At 44.5% G+C, this 26,068-nt stretch overlaps 1 protein-coding gene across 2 annotated transcripts in view; it reads right to left on the bottom strand.

Annotated features, from left to right (window-relative positions):
* Positions 1–248: 248 nt before the first annotated feature.
* Positions 249–26,068, bottom strand: part of Clic5 (chloride intracellular channel 5) — a 144,086-nt gene continuing 118,266 nt past the window's right edge. The window contains exons 5-6 of one of the 2 annotated variants that reach the window (XM_034521470.2): positions 10,630–10,811; positions 249–5,221 (exon numbers count right to left, since the gene is read on the bottom strand). In XM_034521470.2, coding sequence (XP_034377361.1) covers positions 5,054–5,221; positions 10,630–10,811 — 350 coding nt within the window. In that variant the 3' untranslated portion in view covers positions 249–5,053. The remainder of the gene's footprint in view (positions 5,222–10,629; positions 10,812–26,068) is intronic. The other variant, XM_034521469.2, reaches the window with a different exon arrangement.

The raw sequence follows: 26,068 nt of genomic DNA, 5'->3' as shown, positions 1-26,068 counted from the left end.
TTTCTTTCTTTTTATTTTTCCCTTCTTTCTATTCTGAGGATCAAACCTATGACATCTTGCATGGCTCCACCATAGAACCACACTCCAGTCCTACCTTTATAGTTGTTTTTGTTGTTGTTGTTTTGATTTTTTTAAAATGGCCCTATTTCATGTGAAACTAAATAACCTTTATTTGAAAAAGAGAAAGATTTTTTTTTTAAATATTGTCATCTGAAACAGCGTAACCCTCTTCCAAAGAAGCCCAGTGATCTCTTTTGTAGTAATTGAAAATAAACCAACTTTATTTGAATCAGTCAATAGCAATCAAGACCAGGAAACGCATTTACAGCTGGCTCAAGGATAGGAAGAAAACACTCGACTTGGTATGTATTCAAAGGCATGGTGCATTTAGTAAGGCTTGAAAGCAGGGTCTGTTCTCACCACAGTTAAAGATCTCAAGAAATGTGAGTTACCATCATTTGGAGTGTCTCTACATACAATGAATTAGAATTGCTAACAGTTAACTCCTAAGCTTATAAAATAGAAAAACTAGGTGACTGTGGGGGTGGGGAGAAATTCAAATATCAGCTGAATATTTTACTTGTTTTCACTTGTTTTGAGGCAGGGTCTCATGTAGTTCAGACTGGCCTCCAGTTTGCTATGCAGCTGACCCTGATCTTCCTGCCTTCAGCTCTTTTGTACTGGGATTACCAGTGTTTGCTACCATGCTTGGTTTATGAAGTGCTGGAGATTCAACCCAGAGCTTCATACATGTTAAGCAAACACTCTACAATCAAGCTAGATCCTAGCCTTATATCTTCTATAAATATATTCCCAGTCGATGTTGGGACATCTCTAGCTATATACAAAAACACCATGTCTTCAAAACTGTGTTTGCCAAACATCAGATCGATTTTTATAGAAAGTACGGTTCAAGTCAAACCTTATATTGGGTAAATGTTTTGTTTCTTTTTGCTGGTGCATCTGGTGATAGTGGAGAATAGATTTATTTCCTGAAACAACATTAAATAAAATTGTGCAGTTTGATTTATACTCATTCATAATAATGAGTGAGATGAACGTAGCTTGAAACTAGGCTGGGAAAAAATATCGGTAAAGGGAAAATCAAATACACTTATAACTCAGGCACAAACTGTTAGTTTGAATGAGAAAGAGCAGTGGATACAAAGTCACTGGCCTGTCTGTAGAAGGGCCCCAAGATCAATGACAAGATCACAAATGTTCTCCCAACACCAGAGTCTGGGGCCTCAAAGACACACTTCTTTCCTTCACCTTCACCCTTTCTAAAGGTTCTTTGTAATATCTTATATAGATATAATGTATATGAATATAGATGATATAAACATGTAGATCTCAAAAGATAATCCTTAAGAATCACTGAACTTAGTTTCAACCATGAGTTAGTGTTTCATGTTTCCAAGCAAGACCACATTAGGATCCTGCCTCATCTTGCAGCTGAGCTGACTCCTGGACCATGGAGGAATGGAGGGAAACCCCAGAAGTACCTACTGACCAGGCAGCTACTACTTCTAAAAGGAATGATGGCAGGTATAAACTATTTTAGTGGTGGTGAGCTTTTATTAGATGGACACACAGCTTCTGCCTTGGCTTCCCTCATAATACAATTTACCTGGGCCTAGCAGGTCCCCAGGACTCTGAAACAGTCAACATCTCTCTGTGCCAGGCATGCTTCATTCCATGATGGTCCTAAACAGCTTGGAACTGTCTGTCTGCAAAATGTCCACCCCTCTAGACACAGGCAATATCGTCACTACTGTTGCCACACCTCACAGGATCCAGAGGGTACCAGAAGGTTCTCCCCAGACCTCACTTTTGGAGTATCTTGTTTTTGAAGAAAAAAGAAAGATTTTGCCTGTTGCCACAAGCACCAGAAGGGACCAGTGGGGACATTGCCATCTACCAGGAAGCTGGAACTAGTTTGGGATTGAATGGCTAAATAAACTGACTGGCCATTTCCTACTTTGCAACTGATTCTTTGGCTCCAGGAACATACCTAGACCCCTCATTTAAAAGGTGAGTTAGACACATGACTGTGATCCTGAACTTACCAGGAATTTCTCTTTTTTTTTTCAGGAGACTATGAAATTATATCCTGAAACAGGCAATAAGTTCACTTTCTACCTTATTATGGATAGTTACTAACATCTTAATGAATGTCTTCTCTCTGGATTAACCTAAGAAGAGGGCAGTTTTAAGTAGGAACACTCAGCTCAGTAATTCTGAGTTGGACGCTATCTGTCTGTCTTGCCTTGCACTTACGTTTCACACATACAAGATCATCATGTGACAGTCCAAGGTGCGAGAGGAATACAAAATAGCTCCTTCAAGATGGCTTCCTTTTCTCTGCCATCCAAATGCTTCCTAGGGGACTACCATTTACCAGAATAGTTCTTATCCAGAATTTCTGCAGGAAGAGTCCACACTGCAAACTCTTCCACATGGTGTGAGTTGGGATTTGGAACCTGACCACAGGGTGGTTGCAGATGGTAAACCATACACATGACAAGGTTAAGACCAAGGTCCAGAGAAGATGGAGCCTCCAGAGAAAAATATCCATGGGGGAGTTAGGAGGGTGATCATCATTGACTTTATTGCTATTTTTTTTTAATATACTGTGATAATTATGTTCTAAGACATTGGTCAGTTTCATGATTACCTGGTAACATTAAAGTTACTTCTGCATTAAAGTACTTAGGAAGCCTCCCTTCTAAGTCTTGCCTCTCTTTAAAGGGGTTCTTATTGCTCCTATAGCATCCAACATTGCCTAAATATTGAGATTTCTGTGAAACGAATTCAACCATAGGAGGACCGTCTAGAAACAATATTGACTTGGCTTGGGAAGTTTGTTTTTAAAGACTTGCCAATTGCTGGGCTCAGAACATCACCTGAGGAGAATTCTTCCCCTTCCTCTGAAGCCCCTCTCTATGTATCCTAGTCTTCATATCTTTACCATCAGCCCACCTGTGGAAAATAGGGACGAGCTGCCTGGGTTCACCCTGCCTGCTTGTAAATTCTAGGGAGGATGCCTGAAAGCAGCGGGGTTTTCTTGTAATTTAACAGCCTTCCGGAAGGTTCCGGAAGTTCTCCTTCCCCAGGAGGCCCATTGAGGGCTCCTCTCTGAAGAAAAAGGGGCTGTTCCCTCAGCAGTGCTACACTTTTAAACATCCCCAGGGGCAGCTTACGGAGAGCCTGTGGAAAGGTTCCTGTTGCGATGGAAATGAATCGACTCGTTTTGCCTCTTCAAATCCCTTTCAGGTTTATAAAATGTCCTAGCAGGCAGAGTCCTGGCCCCCAGTGGGCTAGGGAGACCTCCTGCTTCCTCCCTCCTTGGATCAATGGTCACTCTTTGCTTTGGAGATCCCTAGAGGCAGGGGTCTCAATGACTGCTTGGGTTAGACCATGTTGATATTTCTGAGGAAAGGACCCTTGCTGCTCCACCCTCCAGAGCAATGAGCCAAGTCCAGGGCCTTTCCAAGCCTGAGAAGCCTCGCCTCCGCTGTCAGTGACACAGAAGCAGGATTGTTGGAGTTGAGGCCCTGGGGATGGATTTTTTTTTTTTTTAGGCACTCACTAGCTCACTGGTAAAGGAAGAGCTATTGACTAATTTGTCCTAGATCCTAATCGGCCGAGGTTGCCATGGTCAGGCCTAGTGAGCTTTTAGGTAAAATTCAAGGAGTATGGCCAAGAAGAGAGATATTAGCTTATAAAATTTTTTACAAAAGATTTCTCTTTCTTGAAAATCTGCTGGATGAGTCTGATGGTGGGAAAATGAACCCAGGGCAGTACATATTTTCCAAACGCAAGTTGTGGCTTCCCAGTCAGAAAGACCCATGGACTTTCTTCCTAAGGTAGTCCATGATCACACCATTCCATAATAAACTTTCTCTTCCCTCAGAGGCTGGGGCTGAAGAAACTGGGACCCTGAGCATAGCCAGGTGACAAACCACATTTGCAAGTGACTAGGAAGGGCCTGGAAGACATTTTTGGCTGAAGTTAGAGTCGGCTCTACAGTTGGTAGGACTATAACGCCAGTCCACGATTTAGATAGCGAGAGAGAAGACTGTTCTAAAATCTTTCTAGGCTACATCAAACTCATATAGGACTTTATCTCCTCCCATCTCTCTCCATCCTCTTCCATCTCTTGCTCAAACCCAAAGCCACCCATTGAAGAACACACACACAGACACACACACACACACACACACACACACACACACTCATGTGATCTCCAGTGGATGACTACTCTTCAGCCAGTGACTCCTGTGGCTGTAGACCCTGGTGGGCCTTTTGGCATCAACATTGCTTCCCAGAAGTCCCTCACTATCTGGGTCACCTCAGTTTAGAGTTATAAGTCAACTGCCTTTATGGCAAAAATGGAGACTGGAGGAAAACTTGGGTCAGCGCTGGCCAGGATGTAATCATATTGCACCAGTTCCTGAACTGCAGGAAATCGGGGTGTATTGTGTGTGGTGGGTGTCTCCACCTGGCCCACTGTCAGAAATAATGAGCAGCTGGAACTGTTTTGCTAGATATCCAGAGCCACACCCAGCTAAGTCCCCGCCCCCAATCACTGTCTCCCCCAATCAAGACATAGATCTCTCCCTAACAATCATGTAATGACATTTGTTCATCACCTTGCAGTTGCTGAAGGAGGAGGGGAGGGAGAAGCTGGCATTTCAAGTTGTTAGAGCATCTGAGAAAGCACTATGATATTGGCAGAAGGGAACAGTGACAATCCCATGGGAACTCTGCAAACTGACCCCAGATACACTGATTCTAGAGCAGACCAGCAGGTGGAAAAATCTGCTTTCGTGTCCTCTCAGTTTGCCAGGCTCCTGCAGAGCAAGGCAGAAGGGTGGCACTGATCTTAGAGGGTAGAAGCCTGGAGTTGAGTTCAGGGGTGCCAGTAAGATGTGGCCGAACTTTTTTGATGTTTTCCCCCAAGCCAATGGGGAAGAAGAGTCTCTAGAGCTGAAAGCCTTTAGGAGAAGTAGAATTCTTCTGCAGCAGAAATTGGGCCAGACAGCCAAGCTCAGGATCGGCTGAGGCGCCTGGCAACATCTGCATAGGCCAACTCGATCTCGCTGTCAGCTGCACAGGTGTTGGTGAACTCATCCCGCGCATAGGCGTTCTTGAGGTACCGCCACAAGCCTGTCATCTCAGCTGGGATGTCATAGTTTCGGTACTTCTTAGCCACAATCTAAGCAAAGAAGACAAGAGAGACGTGGTATGAAGGCAGGGAACAAATCGTTAGGAGGTGTTAGGGCCATGATTTCATGGGTGGCTGTACATATCAGGTATGTATGCATACAGCCTGGCTGAGAGAAGCTGGCTAGAAAGACTAGCCATATCAGGAAGCTCTGGGTTTGATTGAGAGAGCGTGACTTAACGAATAAACTGGAAGAGAATTTGGAGATAATTTTTTTTATCAACCTCAGACCTCCACATGTATTCACATTTGTGTGAATATGCACCCATCCTCACACATGATCACAGGTGTGCAAACATGTATATGAAGACACTACATACACATATATTTGATGTACAAGATACATGAAAATGCAAAAGGTGAGCTGTAAAGAAAACCACCATTGATAAGGGAAGGTATTGAGATAGACATGATTGGTGTACAGTATAACACAGTTCAAGAAATATTTATAATAACAACAAACATATTATCCATATAGTATCCATGTTCCCATAGTCCAAGCTAACCTCAAAATTCCTATGTAGCTGAGGGTGACCTTGAATTCCCAATCCGCCCGATTCCATCTCCCAAGTATAAGGTACATGATACTTTGCTTGGTTCAAATTTGCTTCTTTCTTTGGTCTCTCTTCTGCTTTTCTTTAAGGAAGCATCTGTGTGTGTGTGTGTGCGTGTGCGTGTGCGTGTGCGTGTGCGTGTGTGTGTGTGTGTGTGTGTAGGGAAGCACAGAAAAGTGAAGAAAGGGCAGATGAGCCTCAGCTACTCTGGTTTCTGGTCTCAGGTTTTATGGATGGCCCCATGTTCCCCTGTAGGAAGCAATTTGTGACCCCCCTCTCCATAGAATCTCTCCATTGATAGTTAATGACTCAAAACCTATATTCATCTCCACATCTGTGTCCAATCTGCTGTTTGTTTGTTTTATAATGTTGGAGTTGTGAACACCCTATTCATGCCTTACCAAAAAAGCCTGTCTGGCTCTGAAGCAAAGTTACTATTACCCTGCAGCAAGGCTGGAAGACAGGGCAGGAGGCACACACCCCTTCTAGTTAGCCTACAATTTATCTCTATAGCAGCCACCAAACCATGTCTGTTATGTTTCCCACACATCTACAACTGCACTGGTGCTGAACCACAGAGAACAGGACATAACAGGGACTTAGCTGTAAAGATTGGCTCCCAACACAGCCAAATATCCATCTCACCTCAGAAACCCAGGTTTTGTCTCTGCCAGACCAACACCTGCAGGGCTCCATGTTAACACATCTCTTTAAATTCCAGACTGTTTCCTTGGGAAACTAGCTGCCTTAGAACACGAGAACCTCCAGGAGCATCAGTTCTTCCCAGTGTTCAAGATTCAGAACTTCCTGCTATGAGATTATTCTCTTCTGATGATGAATGCCAAAGAAGCCATCCACAATGTTCTGTCCTGCATGAGTGTGACTGACTTGGGTCAACAGACACCACTAGCTGTCCAAAGAGCTTCCTCTGGTCACTGCCATAGGAGGGCCTCCCAGTTTGGCCAGAAGCCTTTAAGAAGGAATTGTCTTGGCTCAGAAAAAAAAATCTAGGCAGCTATGATGATCTGACCCAAGGAACTAGCTGGAATTAGCCAGCTGGGATAAAAATGATGTTCAGTAATGGGAATAAATTTATTAAGAGATGGTGTGCAAAGCTCAACCTGACGGCATGAACTTGTAATCTAAATACTCAAGGAATGGAGGCAGGAGACTCTCAGATTTGAGAACAACAGTATTTAGACCTTGTGCCAACTGATCTCAAAGAAACAGGGGCAGGGCTGATATTTTACACTGACTGATAAACTCATATTTTGTTAATGCTAGCATTTTAATTTGGGGTTTCATTTTCTTGTTTATTCATTTGCTTTCTTGGTTTTTTTGTGGTGCTGAGTTTCCAGCTTAGTGCTATGTAAGAAGCATACTGGTGAGTTTTTGTCAATCTTACTAACTAGAGCCATCTGGGAGAAGGAACTGTGTCAGGTTGCCCATGTGGATATGTCTATTGAATCATTCTCCTGATTATTAATTGAGGTAAGAGATCCTGGCCCACTGTGGGTGGCATCATCCCTGGGCAAATGGGTCGGGACTATATAATAAAGGTAATGAACAAGCCAAGTGGAGCAAGTCAGTAAGACTCATTTCTCCTTGGTCTCTGATTTAATTCCTGCCTCTAGGTTCCTGCCTTGAGCTCCCTCCATGATGGGCTGTGATGTGAAAATGTAAGGCAAAGAAAGCTTCAGGCTGCTCTTGGCCACTGGTTTTATCAGAGCAACAGAAAGGCAAGCTAGAAGACGTGTTCTAGGTTATCCGTATTAGCTTGAAAACAGCAGACAAGGGATTAAAAGAATCTATATTTGCATTTATGTGTGCATCTCTCTTCCAAGTCCCTCACAGAGAAAATGGTGACCATGCTGAGCCAGGAAAAGCCTACCCATGGACCAGGCTCTGAGGGAGTGTGAACGACAGCCACTCAGCATCCTGAAATGGAGATAGATATGAAAGAAGGCAGGCAGGATCAAGGGTGGACAGAGCTCTGACATTCAGAGGCACTTCCATGTTCATGCTCTGAATTTTCTGTTTTATATGAAGCAGTTCGCTCCCATAGCCCTGATTACATTTTGGCATCTGAGGCCAAACTGCCTTGGCTCCCCTTCATCCTCTCTGCAGTTCGGAGGTTTGCCAGGTCGCCAGATCTGATAAGCTGGATCAGCAGAAATCCAAGGAGACAGGAGTCCAGACTCAGCCTTTTTTTCCCTTCTTAGGCTATCCTCTGCCAGATCCCCGGCATCCCAGAGCTAGAAACCTGCTGAACTGTCTCCAAGGACATAGGGATAACTTAGTCATTTAAGGCTAGAGAATGCTGAGACATTCAGAGAATGAGGCAGAACCTGCCAGTGCCATGTGTTTGCCTACTTTGACAAAGGATGCTTAAGTGAGCTGCCCATACATGCTGAAGTAGAAAAGAGAGAAGGAAGGAAAAGAAAGCAGGGGAGAGGGAGGCTGATCCACATCTCTTCTTTTAGGCACAAGAAAAACGAAATCCTAAAAGATCAAATGACTCGTCCGACTCCGCCCAGCTAGTTGGTGGCAAATGATGAATTAGAACACGGGTCTTCTGATCATTCTGTTATATCACTATGGCACTGTGTGACTGAGCAAGCATCACACATCCCTAATGGTTCTGCCTATTCCTCAGGGAAAGGAGAAGAAAGCACAATTTGGTGGGTGGGGCCTGCAATAATTAATAACTTCAAAGTGACATACTTGGCTTGACCTACAAGAGATCTTTAGCTTGGCCCTGAGCCCAAAATGTCTTCATAGTAAAGTATAGTATTGCATTGGCCTGCCCTAGAATCATGTGATTTCCTCCCCCAGTTTTAGCTCTAACCCAGGACAGTTGGACACTTACACATAGATGTTCAGCTAAGTGACCTTACCACAAAGTGGTGTGTGAAAGTAATAGATCTACCCTGCTTCTGAGCAATGGGCTAACCTTCTCCAGTGTGAATGGTAGAAAAAAAAAAACATGAGTATTCTAAAAGATATATAGTAGCTGGTCAGATTGCCCATAAATGCATGTTTATTAAAGGGCTATGGCCCTTTAAAAAGGCTATTGTTCTCACAGAGACATTGACAAAATGACATGGTAAGGCATAGACATGGTAAAAGCAAGGAACTGTTTGGTTGTAAGACCCTACTGCATGTTGCTCTAGACAGTGGGTATCAAAAAGGACAGGGATCACCTCGAACTGAGGAGATAACTGAGTCAGTAAAGTACTTTTTTTTTTTTTTTTTTGCAAGCATGAGAACCTGAGTGTAGATCTCTAGTGTAACCCATACATGAAAACAGGTGTGGTGATGCACACCTGGAATCCAAGTACTGGGAGACAGAGATGAGAGGGTCCCTGGAGCTCACTGGCCAGCAGGTCTAACCAAATTGGTGAGCTCTGAGTTCAGTGAGACACATTGTATTAGAAGAATAAGTTGGGGAGAGACTGAGGAAGATGCCCACTGTTAATGTCTAGCCTCCACAGACGTGTGTGTGTGTGCATGTGTGCACACATGTACGCAGTGTACACACACACATGGAGGGGTGAGATATCTGTTTACAGAAGCCAAGTAGATGCAATTGCTGTGTTCCAATAGATAAATGGGAACAGAGATGTTCTGTGTTACTCTAGGAAGTATCCTTGGGCTCCATGTAAGGAAAGATGCTGTAATAATCAGAGCTATGTGAGATAAGACAGAGGGCGGCTCCTCATCACTCAGAAATGTGCCATCACACTGCACAAAAGGTGGTCACAGACACAGCAGGAGGCAGGGCAGTGTGGGCTTGAGGTGTTTGAAATAACCCCTAAAGTATCTTCTTAAGACCATTCATACTGTTATGTTTTGTATGGGGAAGGACTGTAGTACATGGTGCTGATGGTCAACAGGTTCACTGAGACTGAGAGGGTGCTTTCTCTCCACTCCTTTGTACCCTCTATTGCTCCAGCCAATAGAGAGGAAAGTTGATGGGTAGGTACCCTACGGAGCCTCTACAAGGTCTGTGCATGAGGATGTATGAAGACCCACGAGGACCCACCTAATGCAGGTATGAAAGCAAGGCAGGGTAACTCCAAAAGGCTATGATGCAACTATACATACAGTGGCATTATAGTTACGACACATCCAATCCCTATGGTATAATGAGCAATTCATATTATGCTTAGTCCCACAACTACCCTAGAGACAAACGGCATGTGACTATTTTATAGATAAAAATGAAAGCTCAGGCAGGGACAGGAGAGAAGGTTCAGTGGCTGAGGGAATTGGCTGCTCTTTCAGAGGCTCAGGTTCAATTCCCAGCACCCATATGGCAGCTCACAACCATCTGTAATTTCAGTTCCAGAGCATCTGATACCCTCTTCTTGCTTCCATGGGCACCAGGCACACACACATAGTATGTATGTGTGCATGCATGTGTGTGTATGTGTGTATATGTATATACACACATACACACACATGTATATATATACATGTAGGTACACACATATATATATATACACATGTCTATGTACACATATATGTGTGTGTATACAAGTAAACATATATATACATATATACACATATACATACATATATATACACACATATATATACATATATATATGTATATGAGAGAAAACACCCAGATATATAATTTTATTAAAAATTGAGAAAATTAAACCTCAAGAGAGGCTTTCACCAAGCAAGAAGTGAAGGATGACCTTGAGTCCCTGATAGATCTGAATTTAGAGCCCAAAATCTTAGCTCCTGGATTTTGCTTACTTCCATTGATTTATCCACCCAATTGGCTGGGCCTGAGATGAAGCCAGCACCCATGAAAAAACAGACCTCTCTTACCTTGACCACATGCAACTTGGGCAGCAGATTGCAGTCAGCCAGGGTCAGCTCATCCCCATCCAGGAACTTGCGCTGGGATCCCTTCTCATCCCCACGGATGTTGGTGTCAATCTCCTCTGGCAGCGGGGTGTTCAGGTAGTCATCCAGTTTCCTCAGAGCCTTTGTCAAGCCTCTCTCAAGGGCTGGCATGGAAGAGCAAAAGCAGGGTCAGCTCTCTTCTTACCAAATACAGTTATGGAGACTTCGGAGTAGACTAAGCATGCTGAGTCATGCCTTGTCACTGCTGTGCCATTTCAACACATACAACTGAAGTCCTGGTGGCTATTAGCATGATTTGATACAAGGATACAAACTCTGGGCCTGGAGAGATGGTGCAGGGAAGTCACTGCTATACCAGTGACTAGAATCTTTTTACCAAAACCCATGTCAGGCAACTTATGGCCACCTGCAACTCCAGCTCTTGGGAATCTAACATCCTCTTTTAGTCTCTATAGCCTCTTGCACCTGCGTGCGCGCGCGCACACACACACACACACACACACACACACACACACACACACAAATAAATCTGAAAAACTAGCCAAGTAGTAAATACTGTTTATACCATTAATTTGATTACATTTAAATTTCTTTTATGTTTATCATGATGTTCATTCTATTAAATAAAGAACTTCAGCAGGTAGAACACATGCCAAAATCTTCACAGTGATTATCTCCAGCTTGTAGGGCATGAGGCAACTTCAATTTTCTTATTTTACCTATTATTATTTTGTTAGTGATTGGCAATAAACACACACACACACACACACACACACACACACACACACACACACTAACTTTGTAGAAAGGGCTAGTTACAAAATTAAAATGGCACAGAAGTAGTCCTAAGATAGAGACCAGATTTTGTGGTATCATTAACTTTGACTAATCCAGTTGGAGAAGGGGAAGGAAACAGGCCTTCAGGAAACAGGACATAAGAATGTTTAAGGGGATATACAGAGATACACTAAGTATCTGAGAGGCTGGAGGTTCATCTAGAGCAGACAGATCAAAGCTGTTCCAAATGGTCAGAACAATGCACTAGACAGGAATGGCCACTAGCAATGTGCCATCGTGTCCACTTGCATAGAGACCTACCACAGATGCAGCTCAAAGAAATAACACCTAAAGGAAGATGAGGTGGCAGAAGAACTTTATAGTCTTCTATAGTCCTGATTAATTAGCAAATAATTCATTTAGACCCACAGGAGCATAGGACCTCTTAGTCACAGAGCCATGACATGGAAACTTAACACTTGAATATACAGGGTATTTACAAAATAGTTGGCTGGTTGGTCATTAACCACTGTACCTGTGACATCAGCCCAGCTCCTAAAACCCCACAAGACTCTAGTTTACAATATACTCCTGAGATCATGGGAGTCCCAGATGCTCCACATGGCAGCAGATACAAGAAGGGACATTGGCATCCCGAGAAGCTGTAAGGCCTGTCATCCTTCTCATGACTTCCCAGATGTGTCTTCCATTAATTAGCCACTCCCACATAACCTACTTTTGTCTTTGCATAGGAGACCTTTTGTTTGAGACAATGGAGGGACTCGGTCTGAGACAATGCCGCTGAACACTTCCTGGAATGTTTGGAAACCAGCTAGAGGTTTTCTCAATACTTCCTTCTCCCTGGTGTGGCATTTGAACTCTTCATCATCTGCTTTGTGTTTCCAGTTTGGGAGAACAGAGTGAGAAGGGTTGGGAAAAATACTTGAATTCCCTTCAGTGATTGTCTAGACTGTGATGAGATTACCAGACTATTCAAGGGCTAAAGCAGAGGGTGGGTACTAGACAATACTTATTATGCTTTTCTCCCCAAAGTGATTGCATTTCATGCTGGGTTTGTTTGCTTACTCAAATCCCTTTAGTCCTTTCAGCGATAGAATGGGGCAAAAACCCAATCACAGCGGGAACAGGAAAAAATAACACAGTATTTTAGATTTATTTCTGTTGTCCTGCTAAGACATCCTGATAGAAGGCAATAGAAGGGAGGGATTGTTGATTATCTTTGTTGGGAAGTCATGGAGGCAAAAGCCTGAGACAACCGTCATACCACATCCACAGTCAAGATCAGACAAACAAATATACCCTCTGCCTAGGGAATGGTGCCACCCACAATAGACTAGGTCTTTTCATATCAATAAACAATCAGTATAATTCCAGGTCAACCTGATCTAGGTAGATCCTCAACCTGATCTAGGTAAATTGAAACTCTCTTCCCAGGCAAATTTAGGTTGTGGCAAGTTGGCATTTAAATATGACCATTACACAGGGTATACTTGTTAAAATTTTATCAGTTTGTATCGTCCAGGGGATATGAAAGAGTATGCAAAGGAAAGGAAGACATTTCAAGTCCTGACTTCAAACACCTCTTTGGAGACCTTGAAGAACAAAGAAATTGAGCAAAGAGGCTTGAGGCAATGACGGAGACCTTGGAAGACTAGGTCTGGATAGATTTCAACTGTTTGTCGAATGAGCTCTTAAATGGAAGAGCTAAACTTTAGCAACAAGTCTAACTAGTCCTTGAGTCATTACTGTAACACAACACACAGCATGTACATTCTAAGCATGCTCACTGTTTGTCAGTTACTTAGCCTGCAGCTCTGTATTCCTGGTCAGGAGCATTGAGGTTGGAGATGATGTTAACCATGGTAGAGGCATGAGATGAGATGAGAAGCAGGAAAGGAGCCACATGAACTGCAGCTGCCCTAGATTTGGATTTTCCTTAGAATAGATCCACTGTTATGGTTATAGCTTCAAGGTCCTTTAACTGAAGAGGTCTCTCCAAAGGGCTTGGGCATGATTTATTTCACTGCCTTGTTTATGCTTATTGCGTTAGTTTTAGGCACTGTAAATCGTTTCTGTGCCTCTGGCCCTGGTACCTCTCTGTGGCTAGAGGTTAGCTCCTCAACTTTATTGAATGACAGCTTCCTCAAGTCAGGAATGACAATGAGGATCATGGCCCCTTGTAGGCTCACTCAACTCAGACAGTGGAAGGGGAGTTCCCAATACAAGGGCCTGGGCTGGAACAGATTGGTCAGTGGTTATCAGTGTTATTATTTTTGTGACCCAGCTCAGCAGGTGTCCTTCTGTCCATGTGAATCTTCCCATACTCTCCAATCAGTATATTCTTAAGCATTCCAAGGTGCAACAGTAAATGGGAGATTCCAAGTCGCTTCAGTTTTGAAGTCAAGTCTCTGAGGTCAAAGACCTTTTCCTCCCTCCCTCATTTATATTTTAAATTGTTTTGGGGAACTTCTATGAAGCCTAGACTAGCCTTATATAATTCATATAACTGACCTTAATAACTGGTCAAAGTTGGCCTTGAGCTTTGGATCCTTCTGTTTCCACCCCCCTAGTACTAAGATTGCAGGCATGTGCCACCATGCACTCTCCCTTGTATGTTTAATGCACAGTCATAACTAAGTCCCTTATGCTCCCTGGCTCCCTCCTTGGTGACAAGCCATGTAGAAAGGGATGGTCTAAGGGAAACAGACATGCCACACCCATAAGTTAAAACACATCCAGACAGACAAGGCAGCACAGGCAATACCTGGATGTTCTCTTCCAGCTTTCTCCCTCCTCCCTGCTGGCTCAGTCCTGAAACCACAGGATAAAATGGTCTCTTTTGGTTGATGGCATTCAGGTCATGAAACTACTCACAGTGAGCTTTCTACGCTGGTAAGACGGATAGGAAAGAGACCAGAATGACGAGGCAATATGAATTCCTTCAGTGTGTGAGTTTGAAATCTTGCCTCTGAAAGACTTCCTTAGAGATGGTGACTTGAGTAGCTAACTAACCTCAGACAGACTGCAGCACCCATTGACCCATGATGGCCAATGTCTCATGAACTTGATGGGTACCCAGACTTTTAATTGCTCTGGTCCCCTCTCTGCCTCTGCTCCCCATAAAGATTTATTTTTTATGACATACAAATGCACTGGGTAAAATATGCAATGAGGAAAAGGGGGGAAGAGTTCATAAATATTCTCAGGCATATGAAAACAATCTCAATTTATTTCTCTCTCTCTCTTTTTTAAAGAAGGGAAAAAAATCCACCCATTCCATGATGGCTTCCAGATTCATTGAGGTTGCTATTACATAAGAGCCAATATTGTTTTCTTGTCATAGAGAAATAATGAGTTGGGAATGGCAATTTGAGCTAAGAAAATAATATAGTCTTAGCGAAGCATGGGGGCTGAAGGATAGGAGCCATGATCCCAACCCAGCCTCCAACAAGTTCCTCAGGCATGGTCCAGCCCTGGTTTGCTAGCATCTGGGAACAGCATAGAAACTGATGAACATCAGGCCAGAAGCACCGCTGGATCTCAAAATCCACAGAGAGGGCAGATTGTCAAGGGTGGACTGTGGGAAGAGGGAAAGATGGTTTGGGATCAGGAGCTTTGTAGATTCTCCTGTGCATTTTTCTCTGTCATGTGTACTTCTCCAGGTATGCATGTGTTACATACACTCACACGGACACATTCATATAAACATAAATAAAAAGAAATCTTAAAAAATAAATTGGGGAAAGAGATGTCTCAGTTGTTAATGGCACTGGCTGCTCTTGCAGAGGGCTTGGATTCAAGTCTTGGCACCTACACTGTGGCTAACAAATGGCTAGAATTCCAGTTCAGGGGATTCAATGCCCTTCTCTGCCCTCTGCAGGCACTGTGTGAATCCAGTGCAGACATACATGTGGGCAAAATATTCATACACATAATTTTTTTAAAAGGACCTCTAACAGATGTCTGCAGCTCCTATAGATGTGTGCAGAACTCTTACATGGAAAGAAGATCATGGCTGCTAGGTGCTGGCCCCAGGCTGTGCTCCCCTCCCTCTCCCTCTCTTTTCTCCTGTAAGAACAGTTTCCACAGCAGAAAGGCAACACACTTCCTGTTTTCTAAAAGGACTCCAGAATGTGGTGTCTCTGTTACTTGAATACATGAAGGAACAAAAGTTAGTATTTATTCTCACTTAACAATTAAGGAAACTGAATCACAGACATACCCAAAGACATCTGCATATATATATATATATATATATATATATATATATATATATATAATTATATATTTAATTATATATATAATTGTATAATTATATATATTACATTGTATATACATGTATATACATAGCCACTTTCTTGAAACATTAAAACCACTCCTGAGGTACACATGAACATGTGCTCTGTTTAGTTTTTTTTAAATGCTTTCTCATGGGCTCCTATGCCCTGAGCAACGGGAAAATAACAATTTATTAATCTATTCTGGATTATAACCTAGTCTGATGTAACAGTCCCTCTAGAGAATTCTCAGTCTCTTTTGCATAGAAGTGCTCAGTTTCTCAGACAGACTGTCTCTGCCTTGCTCTTCTCCGTGCGTCAGTGGGGCCGAGGTGGGGGAGGATGCGCCCGTTACCTCATGGCACTGGGTTGAGGTGGGAACTAATGCAAGGCTTGAGTTCTTTCTGGAATGACCATGGAGATGCTGGCCCTAAAGATGAGTTGTATATGGGCTCCTTGCCTCCTCTACTTGCTGGAAGGCATTCCAAGCAAAGCATTGCATGGGTCTCTTAGACACATGTCTAGGCTGCTGGCTTGCCTACCTCTCTCAATTTTTCTTCATCCATGAATCCTCTAAGGAAGTGTGGTTCTCAACCTTTCCCAATGCTTCAACCCTTTAATACAGTTCTTCATGTTGTGGTGACCCCCAACCATAAAATGACTTTTGTTGCTGCCTCATAACTGGAATGTTGCTGCGTTTATAAACGTTAATTGTAAATATTTGATTACAGATGGTCACAGGCAACTGTTGCAAAAACATCGTTCCACCCCCAAAGGGGTCGCGACCCACAGATTGAGAAGCACCGCTCTAAGCTTTCCTTTCAGCTATTCTATGCTAACTAGTCTATCGACTTCACAGCAGCAAGTCTACTTGCCTAGGACTATGAGCAAAAGGGCTCTCTGTCCTCTGTGAGCTCACCAGATAGGGTTCTTGGTGGGTAAAAAAATAAAAGAGAGCTGGGAATTTAGAAAATCTCAAGCAAGTAGGTAGCTATGCTGTATCCCAGAAGTTAAACACCAAATTGCTCTCCACTCCACCCATTTGAAGATTTATTTAAGATGGGACTGGAGACATGTCTCCATGGGTATAGTGCTTGCCTTGAGTTTGGCTCATCAATACCCATGCAAAACCCAGGTATGACAGCAGGCACGTGTAATCCCAGCACAACAGGGTGGAAATGGGGGATGCTTCAAGAAAGTGGCTCCTGAGACCACTGACCAACTAGTCAAGAAGAGGTGGCAGGCCCAGGTTCACACAAAAGACTCTGTATCCAAAAACAATCAATAGAATCCAACAACAATCAAGTTGATCACTGTTGATCAACACACACACACACACACACACACACACACACACACACACACAGAGAGACAGAGACAGAGACAGAGAGACAGAGAGTCAGAGAGATAAGAGACAGAAAGACATAGAGATACTTCTTAAAATATTCTAATCTCTAGAGATGAAATATGTATAGCTTGAATTAGAGTCATATACTCAGAAAAGTGAGGAAAAATCTTTTCATAATATTAGCCCCAAATACATAAATGTCAGGAACAAAAACTTGGTTTTAAAATCTGTGATATTTGATCTCAGGACTCAGAACTTTCCCGCTCTGAGAGTCACCGTGAGTGCCAAGGGCTGTCCCACTGGGTGTCCATGTGTTCTCTACAAGTAGAGACTGCACGCACATCTCTGCCTCATTGCAAAGGAAGCGTTATTTCTTTATACCCTACCTTCCGACAAATTTGAGGACACATTTGCATTCTGCTTGTAATGGTTGGGTTTAACTAGAATCTCAATGCTTAGCATCATCTAGAAGAAGTTGTCAGTTAGTACAGAGCCTGGCAGAGTCCTCCACATTCTGTCTAAAACAACAGAGTCCTTGCCTGTGCTGAGGGCCAATGCTATGTAAGGAAAAGTAAAAACTCTACTTGGATTTTCTCTGTGAAGAAGGAAACACGTAAACACTGTGAAGTACTTTGAGAACTGGCTAAAATGTCTACTTCTCATGAGCGCTCGTGTGGATATAAAAGGAAGGCACCAAAGTCGGATGTGGTTTGAGGGAAACTCAAATGGGAGTCTCTATCCATCACATTGTTGGAAGCAGAGCAGAAACAATTCCACACCTTGTTGACATCTGAGAGTTAAAAACATAAACGAGATCAGGTGATGGAGATTTAAAAAAAAAATCCAGTAAGAAGAATTTGACATCCCTTCTTTGTCACCTTTTGGAAGAAGCTTTTTTTTTTTTCTTGTGTCCTGCTATTGCATAGGAGGAGAAGTAGAAAAGATGAATTGTTTGGAACCAAACACTCAAGGAATTCATGGCTGGGGCTGGAACAGTACAGGCCCATGAAGAGCGGTGGGGTAAGGAAATGAATGGGAGGCTGGCAGGTGACATGTTGGTACTGTCACATGGAGGAAGTCGGGGATGCTGTAAGGAGATCTTTTTAGATCTTAACCTTTGTGATTGCCAGTGTGGTCCCTCCCTGCCTCCAGTATATGAAACCTCACGTAAGGTTTGTAGTCACTGTACAGGTTTGGGGAACCTTATCTGAGTAAGGGGTCAAATGTGAAACAGGTAGACTGTGGGGTTCAGCTGCCCACAGGAGACGACCCAGCAGGTAAAGTGAGGGGTCTCTGACGACTTCTCTGACTCACAAATCATGAGGTCCTCAGAGTCACTGTGTCAGAGCTGGCACAGGACTCTAGAAGACAGGAAGGGGCTTACTTGGATTTGTTGTAGCTTTCTTTATTGAATCTTGGCCTCTGGCTATGTTCACCCATCACCTGTGTCCACAGAGAATGGAGAACCAGAGCCGGGGTCAGGGGTGCCAGAACCAGGCACCAGGCTGCCTTTGAAGGACCAATGCAAGAGATAACAACCCTCCATGACACATCTCTCACGAATAACTTGCTCTTGAATTCTGCTGTTAGTAAGGTCTGTTTACTGGCTGCTGTCAAAGCAACTTCTGCAGGGTCTGGTGCAGGAAGGGACCAAACGGGAGACCTAACGGAACTGAGGCTTATGCAAAGACTGGGATAACGAGTGAACTGGAGGTCAGTTCAAGGCAGACAGTCGGGTGTGGGAAAGAAAGTTGTGAACATTAGAACTTCCTGGGCACAAGGGGAATCCTGGGGGATCTTGGAGGGTGACACTTGCTTTCAGAGTAGAACCTCTAAGGTCCTGCCTTATTTTCTCTATCCTGTCAGTGTTCAATGTTCTTGGTCTGATCCCTTGGAGAATGTGTACCCACCACTGCCATCAGACACTACCACTGGGCATGCCCAACTGGCCAGTAGTAAGGTGTATGTCAACAAGTCAAACCCAGCTCTGGGAGAGCCAAGAACTCAACTGTGGAAAGGATGCCTGGGCCTCCTTTTCCAGACAGTGGTTTTAAATACAAATGACAGGAAGACAGACTGAAGCAAGATACCATAGCCCTTACACCAGGTCCCCAGCCATTCCCTGGAGATGTCAGCTGGCTAAGGGAGAATCTGACGTACCTACTGACTGCCAGGGGTGTGAACTGTTTGCTCTGGAAAGAAATTCTTCCTTGGATGGAGGGTAAACTGATCCCTTACTCCACAGGCAGGATTCAAACCTTGTGACTTTTGTATTTAGGATGCCGGACACTATGGGTTCCCCCAAAGATTTACTGAGTGAACAGAACCCTCTCAGATATGTCCCCCAAGGAAGCAGGGGACTTTGGGACTTTCCTTTAAGGAAAACACATTTTGTATGAAGACAATTTTCAGAGCTTTGTAGAGGAATCTGTTCTTTCAAGAGAAGATCTTTTCAATTTAGCTCCACGGGCCAACTTATTATTAGCAGATATTTATGAGGACAGCACCAAACAGCACATGTACACTTTTCATTTAAAACACAGAGCCATTGTGATTGTTTAGCTGTGTATAAATCATCGTTGTGGTGAGGAATTCGGGGCAATTTCAGCATGCTGTTCATACAATACATTTTTGAGCGATGATATTGATGATATAGACAAGTTCCAGGTGCAGATATTTTTGTAAATCTTCTCAAAGCCACAGTACATTTGAAAAGAAAAAAAAATGTCATTTTAAAACTTTTTCAAATTTAGGGCTCCATCCAATCTGTACCATGCAAGCTTCCCATGTGTTTATTTATTAGGGATGAGAGAAGAGGGAGGGAGGGAAGGAGGAGAGAGGGAGAGAGGGAGGGAGTGAGAGAGAGAGGGGGGGAGAGGGAGAGGGAGGGGGAGGGGGAGGGGGAGGGGGGAGGGGGAGAGAGAGAGAGAGGGAGGGAGGGAGAGAGAGAGGGAGGGAGGGAGGGAGGGAGGGAGGGAGAGAGAGAGAGAGAGAGAGAGAGAGAGAGAGAGAGAGAGAGAGAGAGAGAGAGAGAGAGAGGCTGGGTATGTTCCTGATTAGTGCCAGGGCTGACTTTAGCCATGGGGCAGTGGCGACCCCTTCTGGCCCTAAGTAGAAAGACTATCTTCCTCTTCAGTAGGAACTTGTGTGTGTTTCTTATTAGGCTGCCAAGAAACTCACAAATGGCTGTAAAAATCCATCGTGCTAATCGAAGGAACAGCATAAATGCTGACGGAAGCAGCTGATGCTGCCAGTGTCGTTCTCGAGGTCGACTGCGTCGGGAGAAATCTGGGAATATTTACAGTTACTTTACAAAAGGTGATTTTTAAGTGTGAGGCCATAAATTAACATAGATGTTCAAACTTAATGGGTGAGCCGGTCAGAGGGACTCCGATTATATTGGTTATCTGTTCCTGCATTGACCTGGGTCTTGCTCACCTCTCTCTCACCCCGAGCACTTATGCCAAGGAATTCCATCCGCCATGGCTTGCTTCATCCTCAAATGGCCACATCTTTTGCATGAGAGACCTTGGCAGAAATGGGAAAAAAAGCCACCATCCTGCCATGGACTTTGTCTGGTTTGGGGAAAAGGTTTGTCTGTGAGTTCTCTACATATTCTTTTCCAGTTGCCTATGTTCAGTGTCTAGTGTGACTTCCTGCTTCCTCATGGATGACGAAGTCTGTGTTCATGGTGAAGCTGGGCCTACTGAATATATGAGGCAAGCACACCTGGCAGTCGTTCAGTGAGGACTTGCTGGCCATCGAACTGATTTGATGATAGTTTTCTAAGTGCTCTCTACTCTTGTTTGAAAACTCAGTACCACACGAATTCTGAAACAATGGATGACATTAAATGTGGAATGCACTCAAGTCAAGAGCACAGACGCTGGGGCCAGCTGCTGGGTTGGTGACCCTGGCTCTGCCTTGTACAGACAGGGTGGGCTGCTTTAAACGCCTGTGCCTCAGCTTCCTCATCTCCAAAGCGGAGATGACAACCCGATGCCCCTCATTGGGTTAGTGGGCATCAAAATTGACTCACGGACTGTAGGAAATTGTACCTATCACACACACACACACACACACACACACACACACACACACACACACACACACAGCAGCGCGTGGCACTATGTGGGACACAGAAGGGCTCTGGTGTCAAAGAATCAAGGAAAACATAAAAGCTAATCAAAGATGTAAGACAAAAATAAATAAATAAAATAAATAGTAGCCCTCCCTCTGGATCTGTTGGACTTAGACTCATCTTCCTGGGAAGTCACCCTGGACAAATTTAGTCCTTTCTTACACTTGGTAAATGGTCCCATGGATTCTCATCTGACCGTGTGAGTGTGTGTGTGTGTGTGTGTGTGTGTGTGTGTGTGTGTACTTGGATACAGATGCTTATTCAGGCCAGATGTCAGTGTTGGGAGTCTTCCTCAGCCAGTCATGTCTCACCTTACTTTTTAAAAGGCAGCGTCTCTCACTGAACCCAGAGCTTAGCAATTTGGCTAAAATAGCTAGCCAGCAAGCTCCAGGGCTCTTCCTCCTCAGCAGTGAAATTACACACCTTTTAAACATGTGGGTGTTGGGAATCCAAGCTCAGGTCTTCATGTCTACCCAGCAAGCACTCTACCCACCAAGCTTCTCCCACAGTCTCATTTATTCTCTCTCTCTCTCTCTCTCTCTCTCTCTCTCTCTCTCTCTCTCTCTCTCTCTCTCTCTCTTCAAGATAGGGTTTCCCTGCTTAGCCAGACTGTTCTAGAACTCACTCTGTGGACCAGGTTGGCCTCCAACTCAGAGATGCACCTGCCTCTGCCTCCTGAGTGCTGGGATTAAAAGCGTGCGCCACCACCACCTGGCCTGATCTGTTCTTTATAGCTCTTCAGCCACAGTCTGGCCACAGTAAGCCGTCCTCCTAGTCATCACAAGATGGGGCAGCCTTGGGGCTTTGACAGATACTGCCACAGAACTTCTTAGATGCACTCAAACTACACCCAGCCTCCCTGCCCCGCCTTGCCTGGAGTAATTTCCTTAGGCCTCACCTGCCCCTGTAGTTTGAGGACTGCATCTGTTCATGGGTATTTTAGTTGCATGGCTCTTACAACAGGAGAATGTGCCTTCTGAGTTTGAACTGAAAACGCAGCAAATTCTGAGCAGGATATTCTACTTCTGTCTCCTAAAGTCTAGCAGACTTTGCTAACCTGAAAGAGCATGGAAATGGTGTATCTTTACGCATGGCTGGATCAGATAGTTCATCATCAGGGAGAGACAGGAAGACTACCTTAACTTGAAATGGGATTAACATACACGGACACACTCTTCCCTTCTTTGATACTGATAGAGAACATCCCATATTTTGCCCTCCTAGGATAGCAGAGTGCCCTGTCAAAACGACCCATCTTCCTAGACAGCCACCCTTTCAGGCAGCTCTGGTTAATGAAACACAAGTACAGAGTGAGTCCCAGGCTTCTGGAGAAGACAGGGCCACTGACAATGCCAGAAACTCAGATGCGGTATATCTTTGAGAGATGAGGATAAAGGACATACACTGGGGGCTGGAGAGATGGCTCAGCACTAGAACCTGAGTTCAAATCCCCCCCCACCCCCCCCAGCACCTATGTTAAAAAAAAAAAAAAAGCTCATCTCAGCACAGGGCAGGAGTGCGGGTGGGGCAAAGATGGGTATATTCTGGAAGTCAGGGGCTAGCTTGCCACTCTGTCTGAAAGGGTGAGCTTCTGGTTCTCCAAGAGACTGTCTCAAGGCAACAAGGTGTAGTGAGGAGGGAAGGGAAGACATCAGACACGCTACTCCAGCTTCATGTATACGCAACGGTGCCATACCCGCACATTCACATACTCACCATATTCACCGCACATTCACATACAACCATAAAGCTTGCATACCAAAGGCAAACACACATGTGCGTGCATGCATACATGTACATGCATACCCAGAGCAACAGCCTAGAGATGAAGAACCAGGAGCTCTGAGGACCTGAGTTCACTGTTTCTTTAAGCTGTCATGTTAGCCTGGAACATGCTGTTCTTTCAACTTCTTGTTATATAAGAAAAGCAAACTCCTGCTGAGACGTGCTAATAAACATTACAGAAAACGCCCAGGACAGGGCACAGTGCATAGTAGCGTGCTACACAGGTCTTGCTGAGTCAAAGAGAAGAAACATTTGCTTTAGCTCCTGTAGTCAGGTTTCTGTTACACAAAGCAAAACATACTCTTTATCAGTACATGGAGGCACTGGAATATCTGTTTGTTCTATTTTTTTTAATTCTAGCACTCTATACAGCTCCCGGGATAGAATGGAGGGGGAGGGGTATGCAGGGTATGTCCATGTATGTGTGCACTTATGAACATCCATGTGTACACATGCAAAGGCCAGAAGGGGATGCTGGGGGATTCTACTCTATCACTTTCTGCTTTACTGCAGGCAGGCCCGCTGACCAGGGAGTTCTTGGAATCCTCCTGTCTCCACTCCCCAGTGGTACAGGAATAGGCTCCTACAGCCATGCCTTGCTCTCTCACGTGGGTGGCTGAGGTTACAAACCCGGCACTGACAAATGCTCTAACCTATGGAGCCAGCTCCCTGCCTCCTTCTTAGTGGAACCTGATTGAGCATGTGCCCCAAGCCAGGGGCTGAGGTGGCCTCTGCGGCTAGTCATGAAAGAGACACACCCTGCTCTGCAGAGCATCATCAGAAAGAATAACAGCACTAGAACTTGAGAACCCTAAGCCTTACTTCTGGCCCATTGCTAGTAGCTCCCCTAGTGTGGACACTTATGCTAAAGAGGCTAAAGTAGCAGGAGATGCTGGAACTATTCCTGCCATCCCCTCTCTGATGGCTCAGTGGTAAGAGCACTGACTGCTCTCCCAGAGGTCCTGAGTTCAATTCCCACCAACCACATGGTGGTTCACAATCATCTGTAATGGGATCGGATGCCCTCTTCTGGTGTGTCTGAAGAGAGCCATGCATACTCATATACATAAAGTAGATAAATAAGTCTTAAAAAGAAAAGATGACCATAGGTTTACCAAAACCAGGAAGCAGAGAACAAGGTTGGCCCCAGAAGACAACTGAGCAGCCTAGAGATATAATCACACAGGAATGAAGGGGTTTAACTAAGCAGAATTCACACACCATGGTTATCCAGAGATTCAAAACCACGTTGTGTCTCTCTAAAAATGCACTGCCCCCAATGACGCTGTCCTACAAGGTCATTCAAAGCCACTTTCAACATGACTGGCTGAACATAAACGCAAGGACAGCAGTAATAGACACGCTGGAGTGGACAACAGGAAGCCCAAGGGGCCTCAACCCTGCAGCAGCAAGAACTACAGGCAAGTAAGGAAAGCTAAAAAGGAGCAAGAGAAGTAGGTCTGCCCTGGGGAAGATCACACCAAACGTGTTGTGTCATCCTGAACATAAGTGAATGGAAGAATATTTCTTTTCTGTTTAAGTGAGTTCTACTTAATACAATTATTTAAGGAGGTATGTGAGGCCTTTGCTGGTGTGTGTGTGTGTGTGTGTGTGTGTGTGTGTGTGTAGAGAGAGAAAGAGAGAGAGAGAGAGAGAGAGAGAGAGAGAGAGAGAGAGAGAGAGAGACTAAGAAACTCATTTGTAGACCACACAAATTTAAGAGCTCTCTCACACACAGTGAGGTAACACTAGCCACAGGTAAAGGAACATACAAGTGCTGTGCAAATCTCTCATCTAATGTTCCTTTATTCCCTAGGTGTTGATGTGAGGCCAGACTAGGCCAGCAGAACTCTTTCTGGTCAGACAGCAGGAAATTCCTCCACACGGATGGTGTTGGTGGTCTGCACTCTACCATAGTCCAGGAGCCCACACAGCAAAACCTCGCTAATGAATGAGCCCACCCACACTGGACCCACCACTCCCCCCCTCCTCCCACTCCACTCAACACCCTCACACCGCGCCGACCACCTTCCTCACTACTACCCAAGGATTCGTTTTTTGTTTCCGGAACAAACTTTGTTAAAATTAAAATCACAGAAGCCTCCTCCATAAGGAACCAACCAAACCAAAGACCCTCTGGAGGGAACCCCTGGGCAAGCTCCTGGGAGGTGCCACAGGAAGTCAGGCCCCTCTAGTTCTCAACCTCAAAGACCCTCGTGGAAGAAAAGACTAAGGGTGTGGGGCCTGCCAAATCTTGGAGGTGGGTCCCACCGTGCTTGGGTTGTTTGTTTTTCCTTGCAAGAATGCTAATCAAAGCACAACTTTTCCTAACCAACCAACAAAATATCAGGAGCTGGCAAGTGACGGGCAGACGGGGGATCCAGGGACAGGCAGCCTGGAGAGTTCCTTTTGTGGCCAACTCGGTTTATTTTATTTTATTTTATTTTATTTTATTTTATTTTATTTTATTTTATTTTATTGAAGGAGAACCTTAATTGCTTTCTATGGAAGGTCTGGCCACATAGGAACCCAAAGATAACCACATGATGGCAGCCTGCCTTCACCTCCTCTCAGGGCTTCTTTCAGCCTGGAGTCTGTGATTTCAAGTTGGTACCAAGTCTTGATCTCTGGAGGTAGCAGCGAGTATTCCCAACGGAATGAACATGGAGCCTCTAGACACAACCCTGCCTGATCCCCACAGGGCCACTGAACTGATATTCCGGCTATCTTGAAGTCCTCTCCTTTGTCTTTTCTCCAGACCCTGGGGGTTAGGGGGCTGAGTGAATTGGGGCTGGGCACAGGCCCTAGAAAAGCCAGGCTATCACACTGGGCCAGGGTATGAGAGGTTGCTGAGGGAGGGGATGAAGGGAAGATATTAAGTGCTTTGTTTTTGGTGTACTGAACACACGCATACTATTTTTACTGTGGCTTGCCACATCCTGAGAAGCGGGGAGGGGGTTCCCGGGGGTAGGGAGAGTCAAGCTGGCTTTTGTCCCCAACAGCAGTGTGCATTCATGACACTCTGGGGCAGGCACAGGCTATTTGGTAATT

Source organism: Arvicanthis niloticus, chromosome 17 (assembly GCF_011762505.2).
Source record: "Arvicanthis niloticus isolate mArvNil1 chromosome 17, mArvNil1.pat.X, whole genome shotgun sequence".
Lineage (NCBI taxonomy): Eukaryota > Metazoa > Chordata > Mammalia > Rodentia > Muridae > Arvicanthis > Arvicanthis niloticus.
This window is presented reverse-complemented; position numbering and strand designations above follow the sequence as displayed.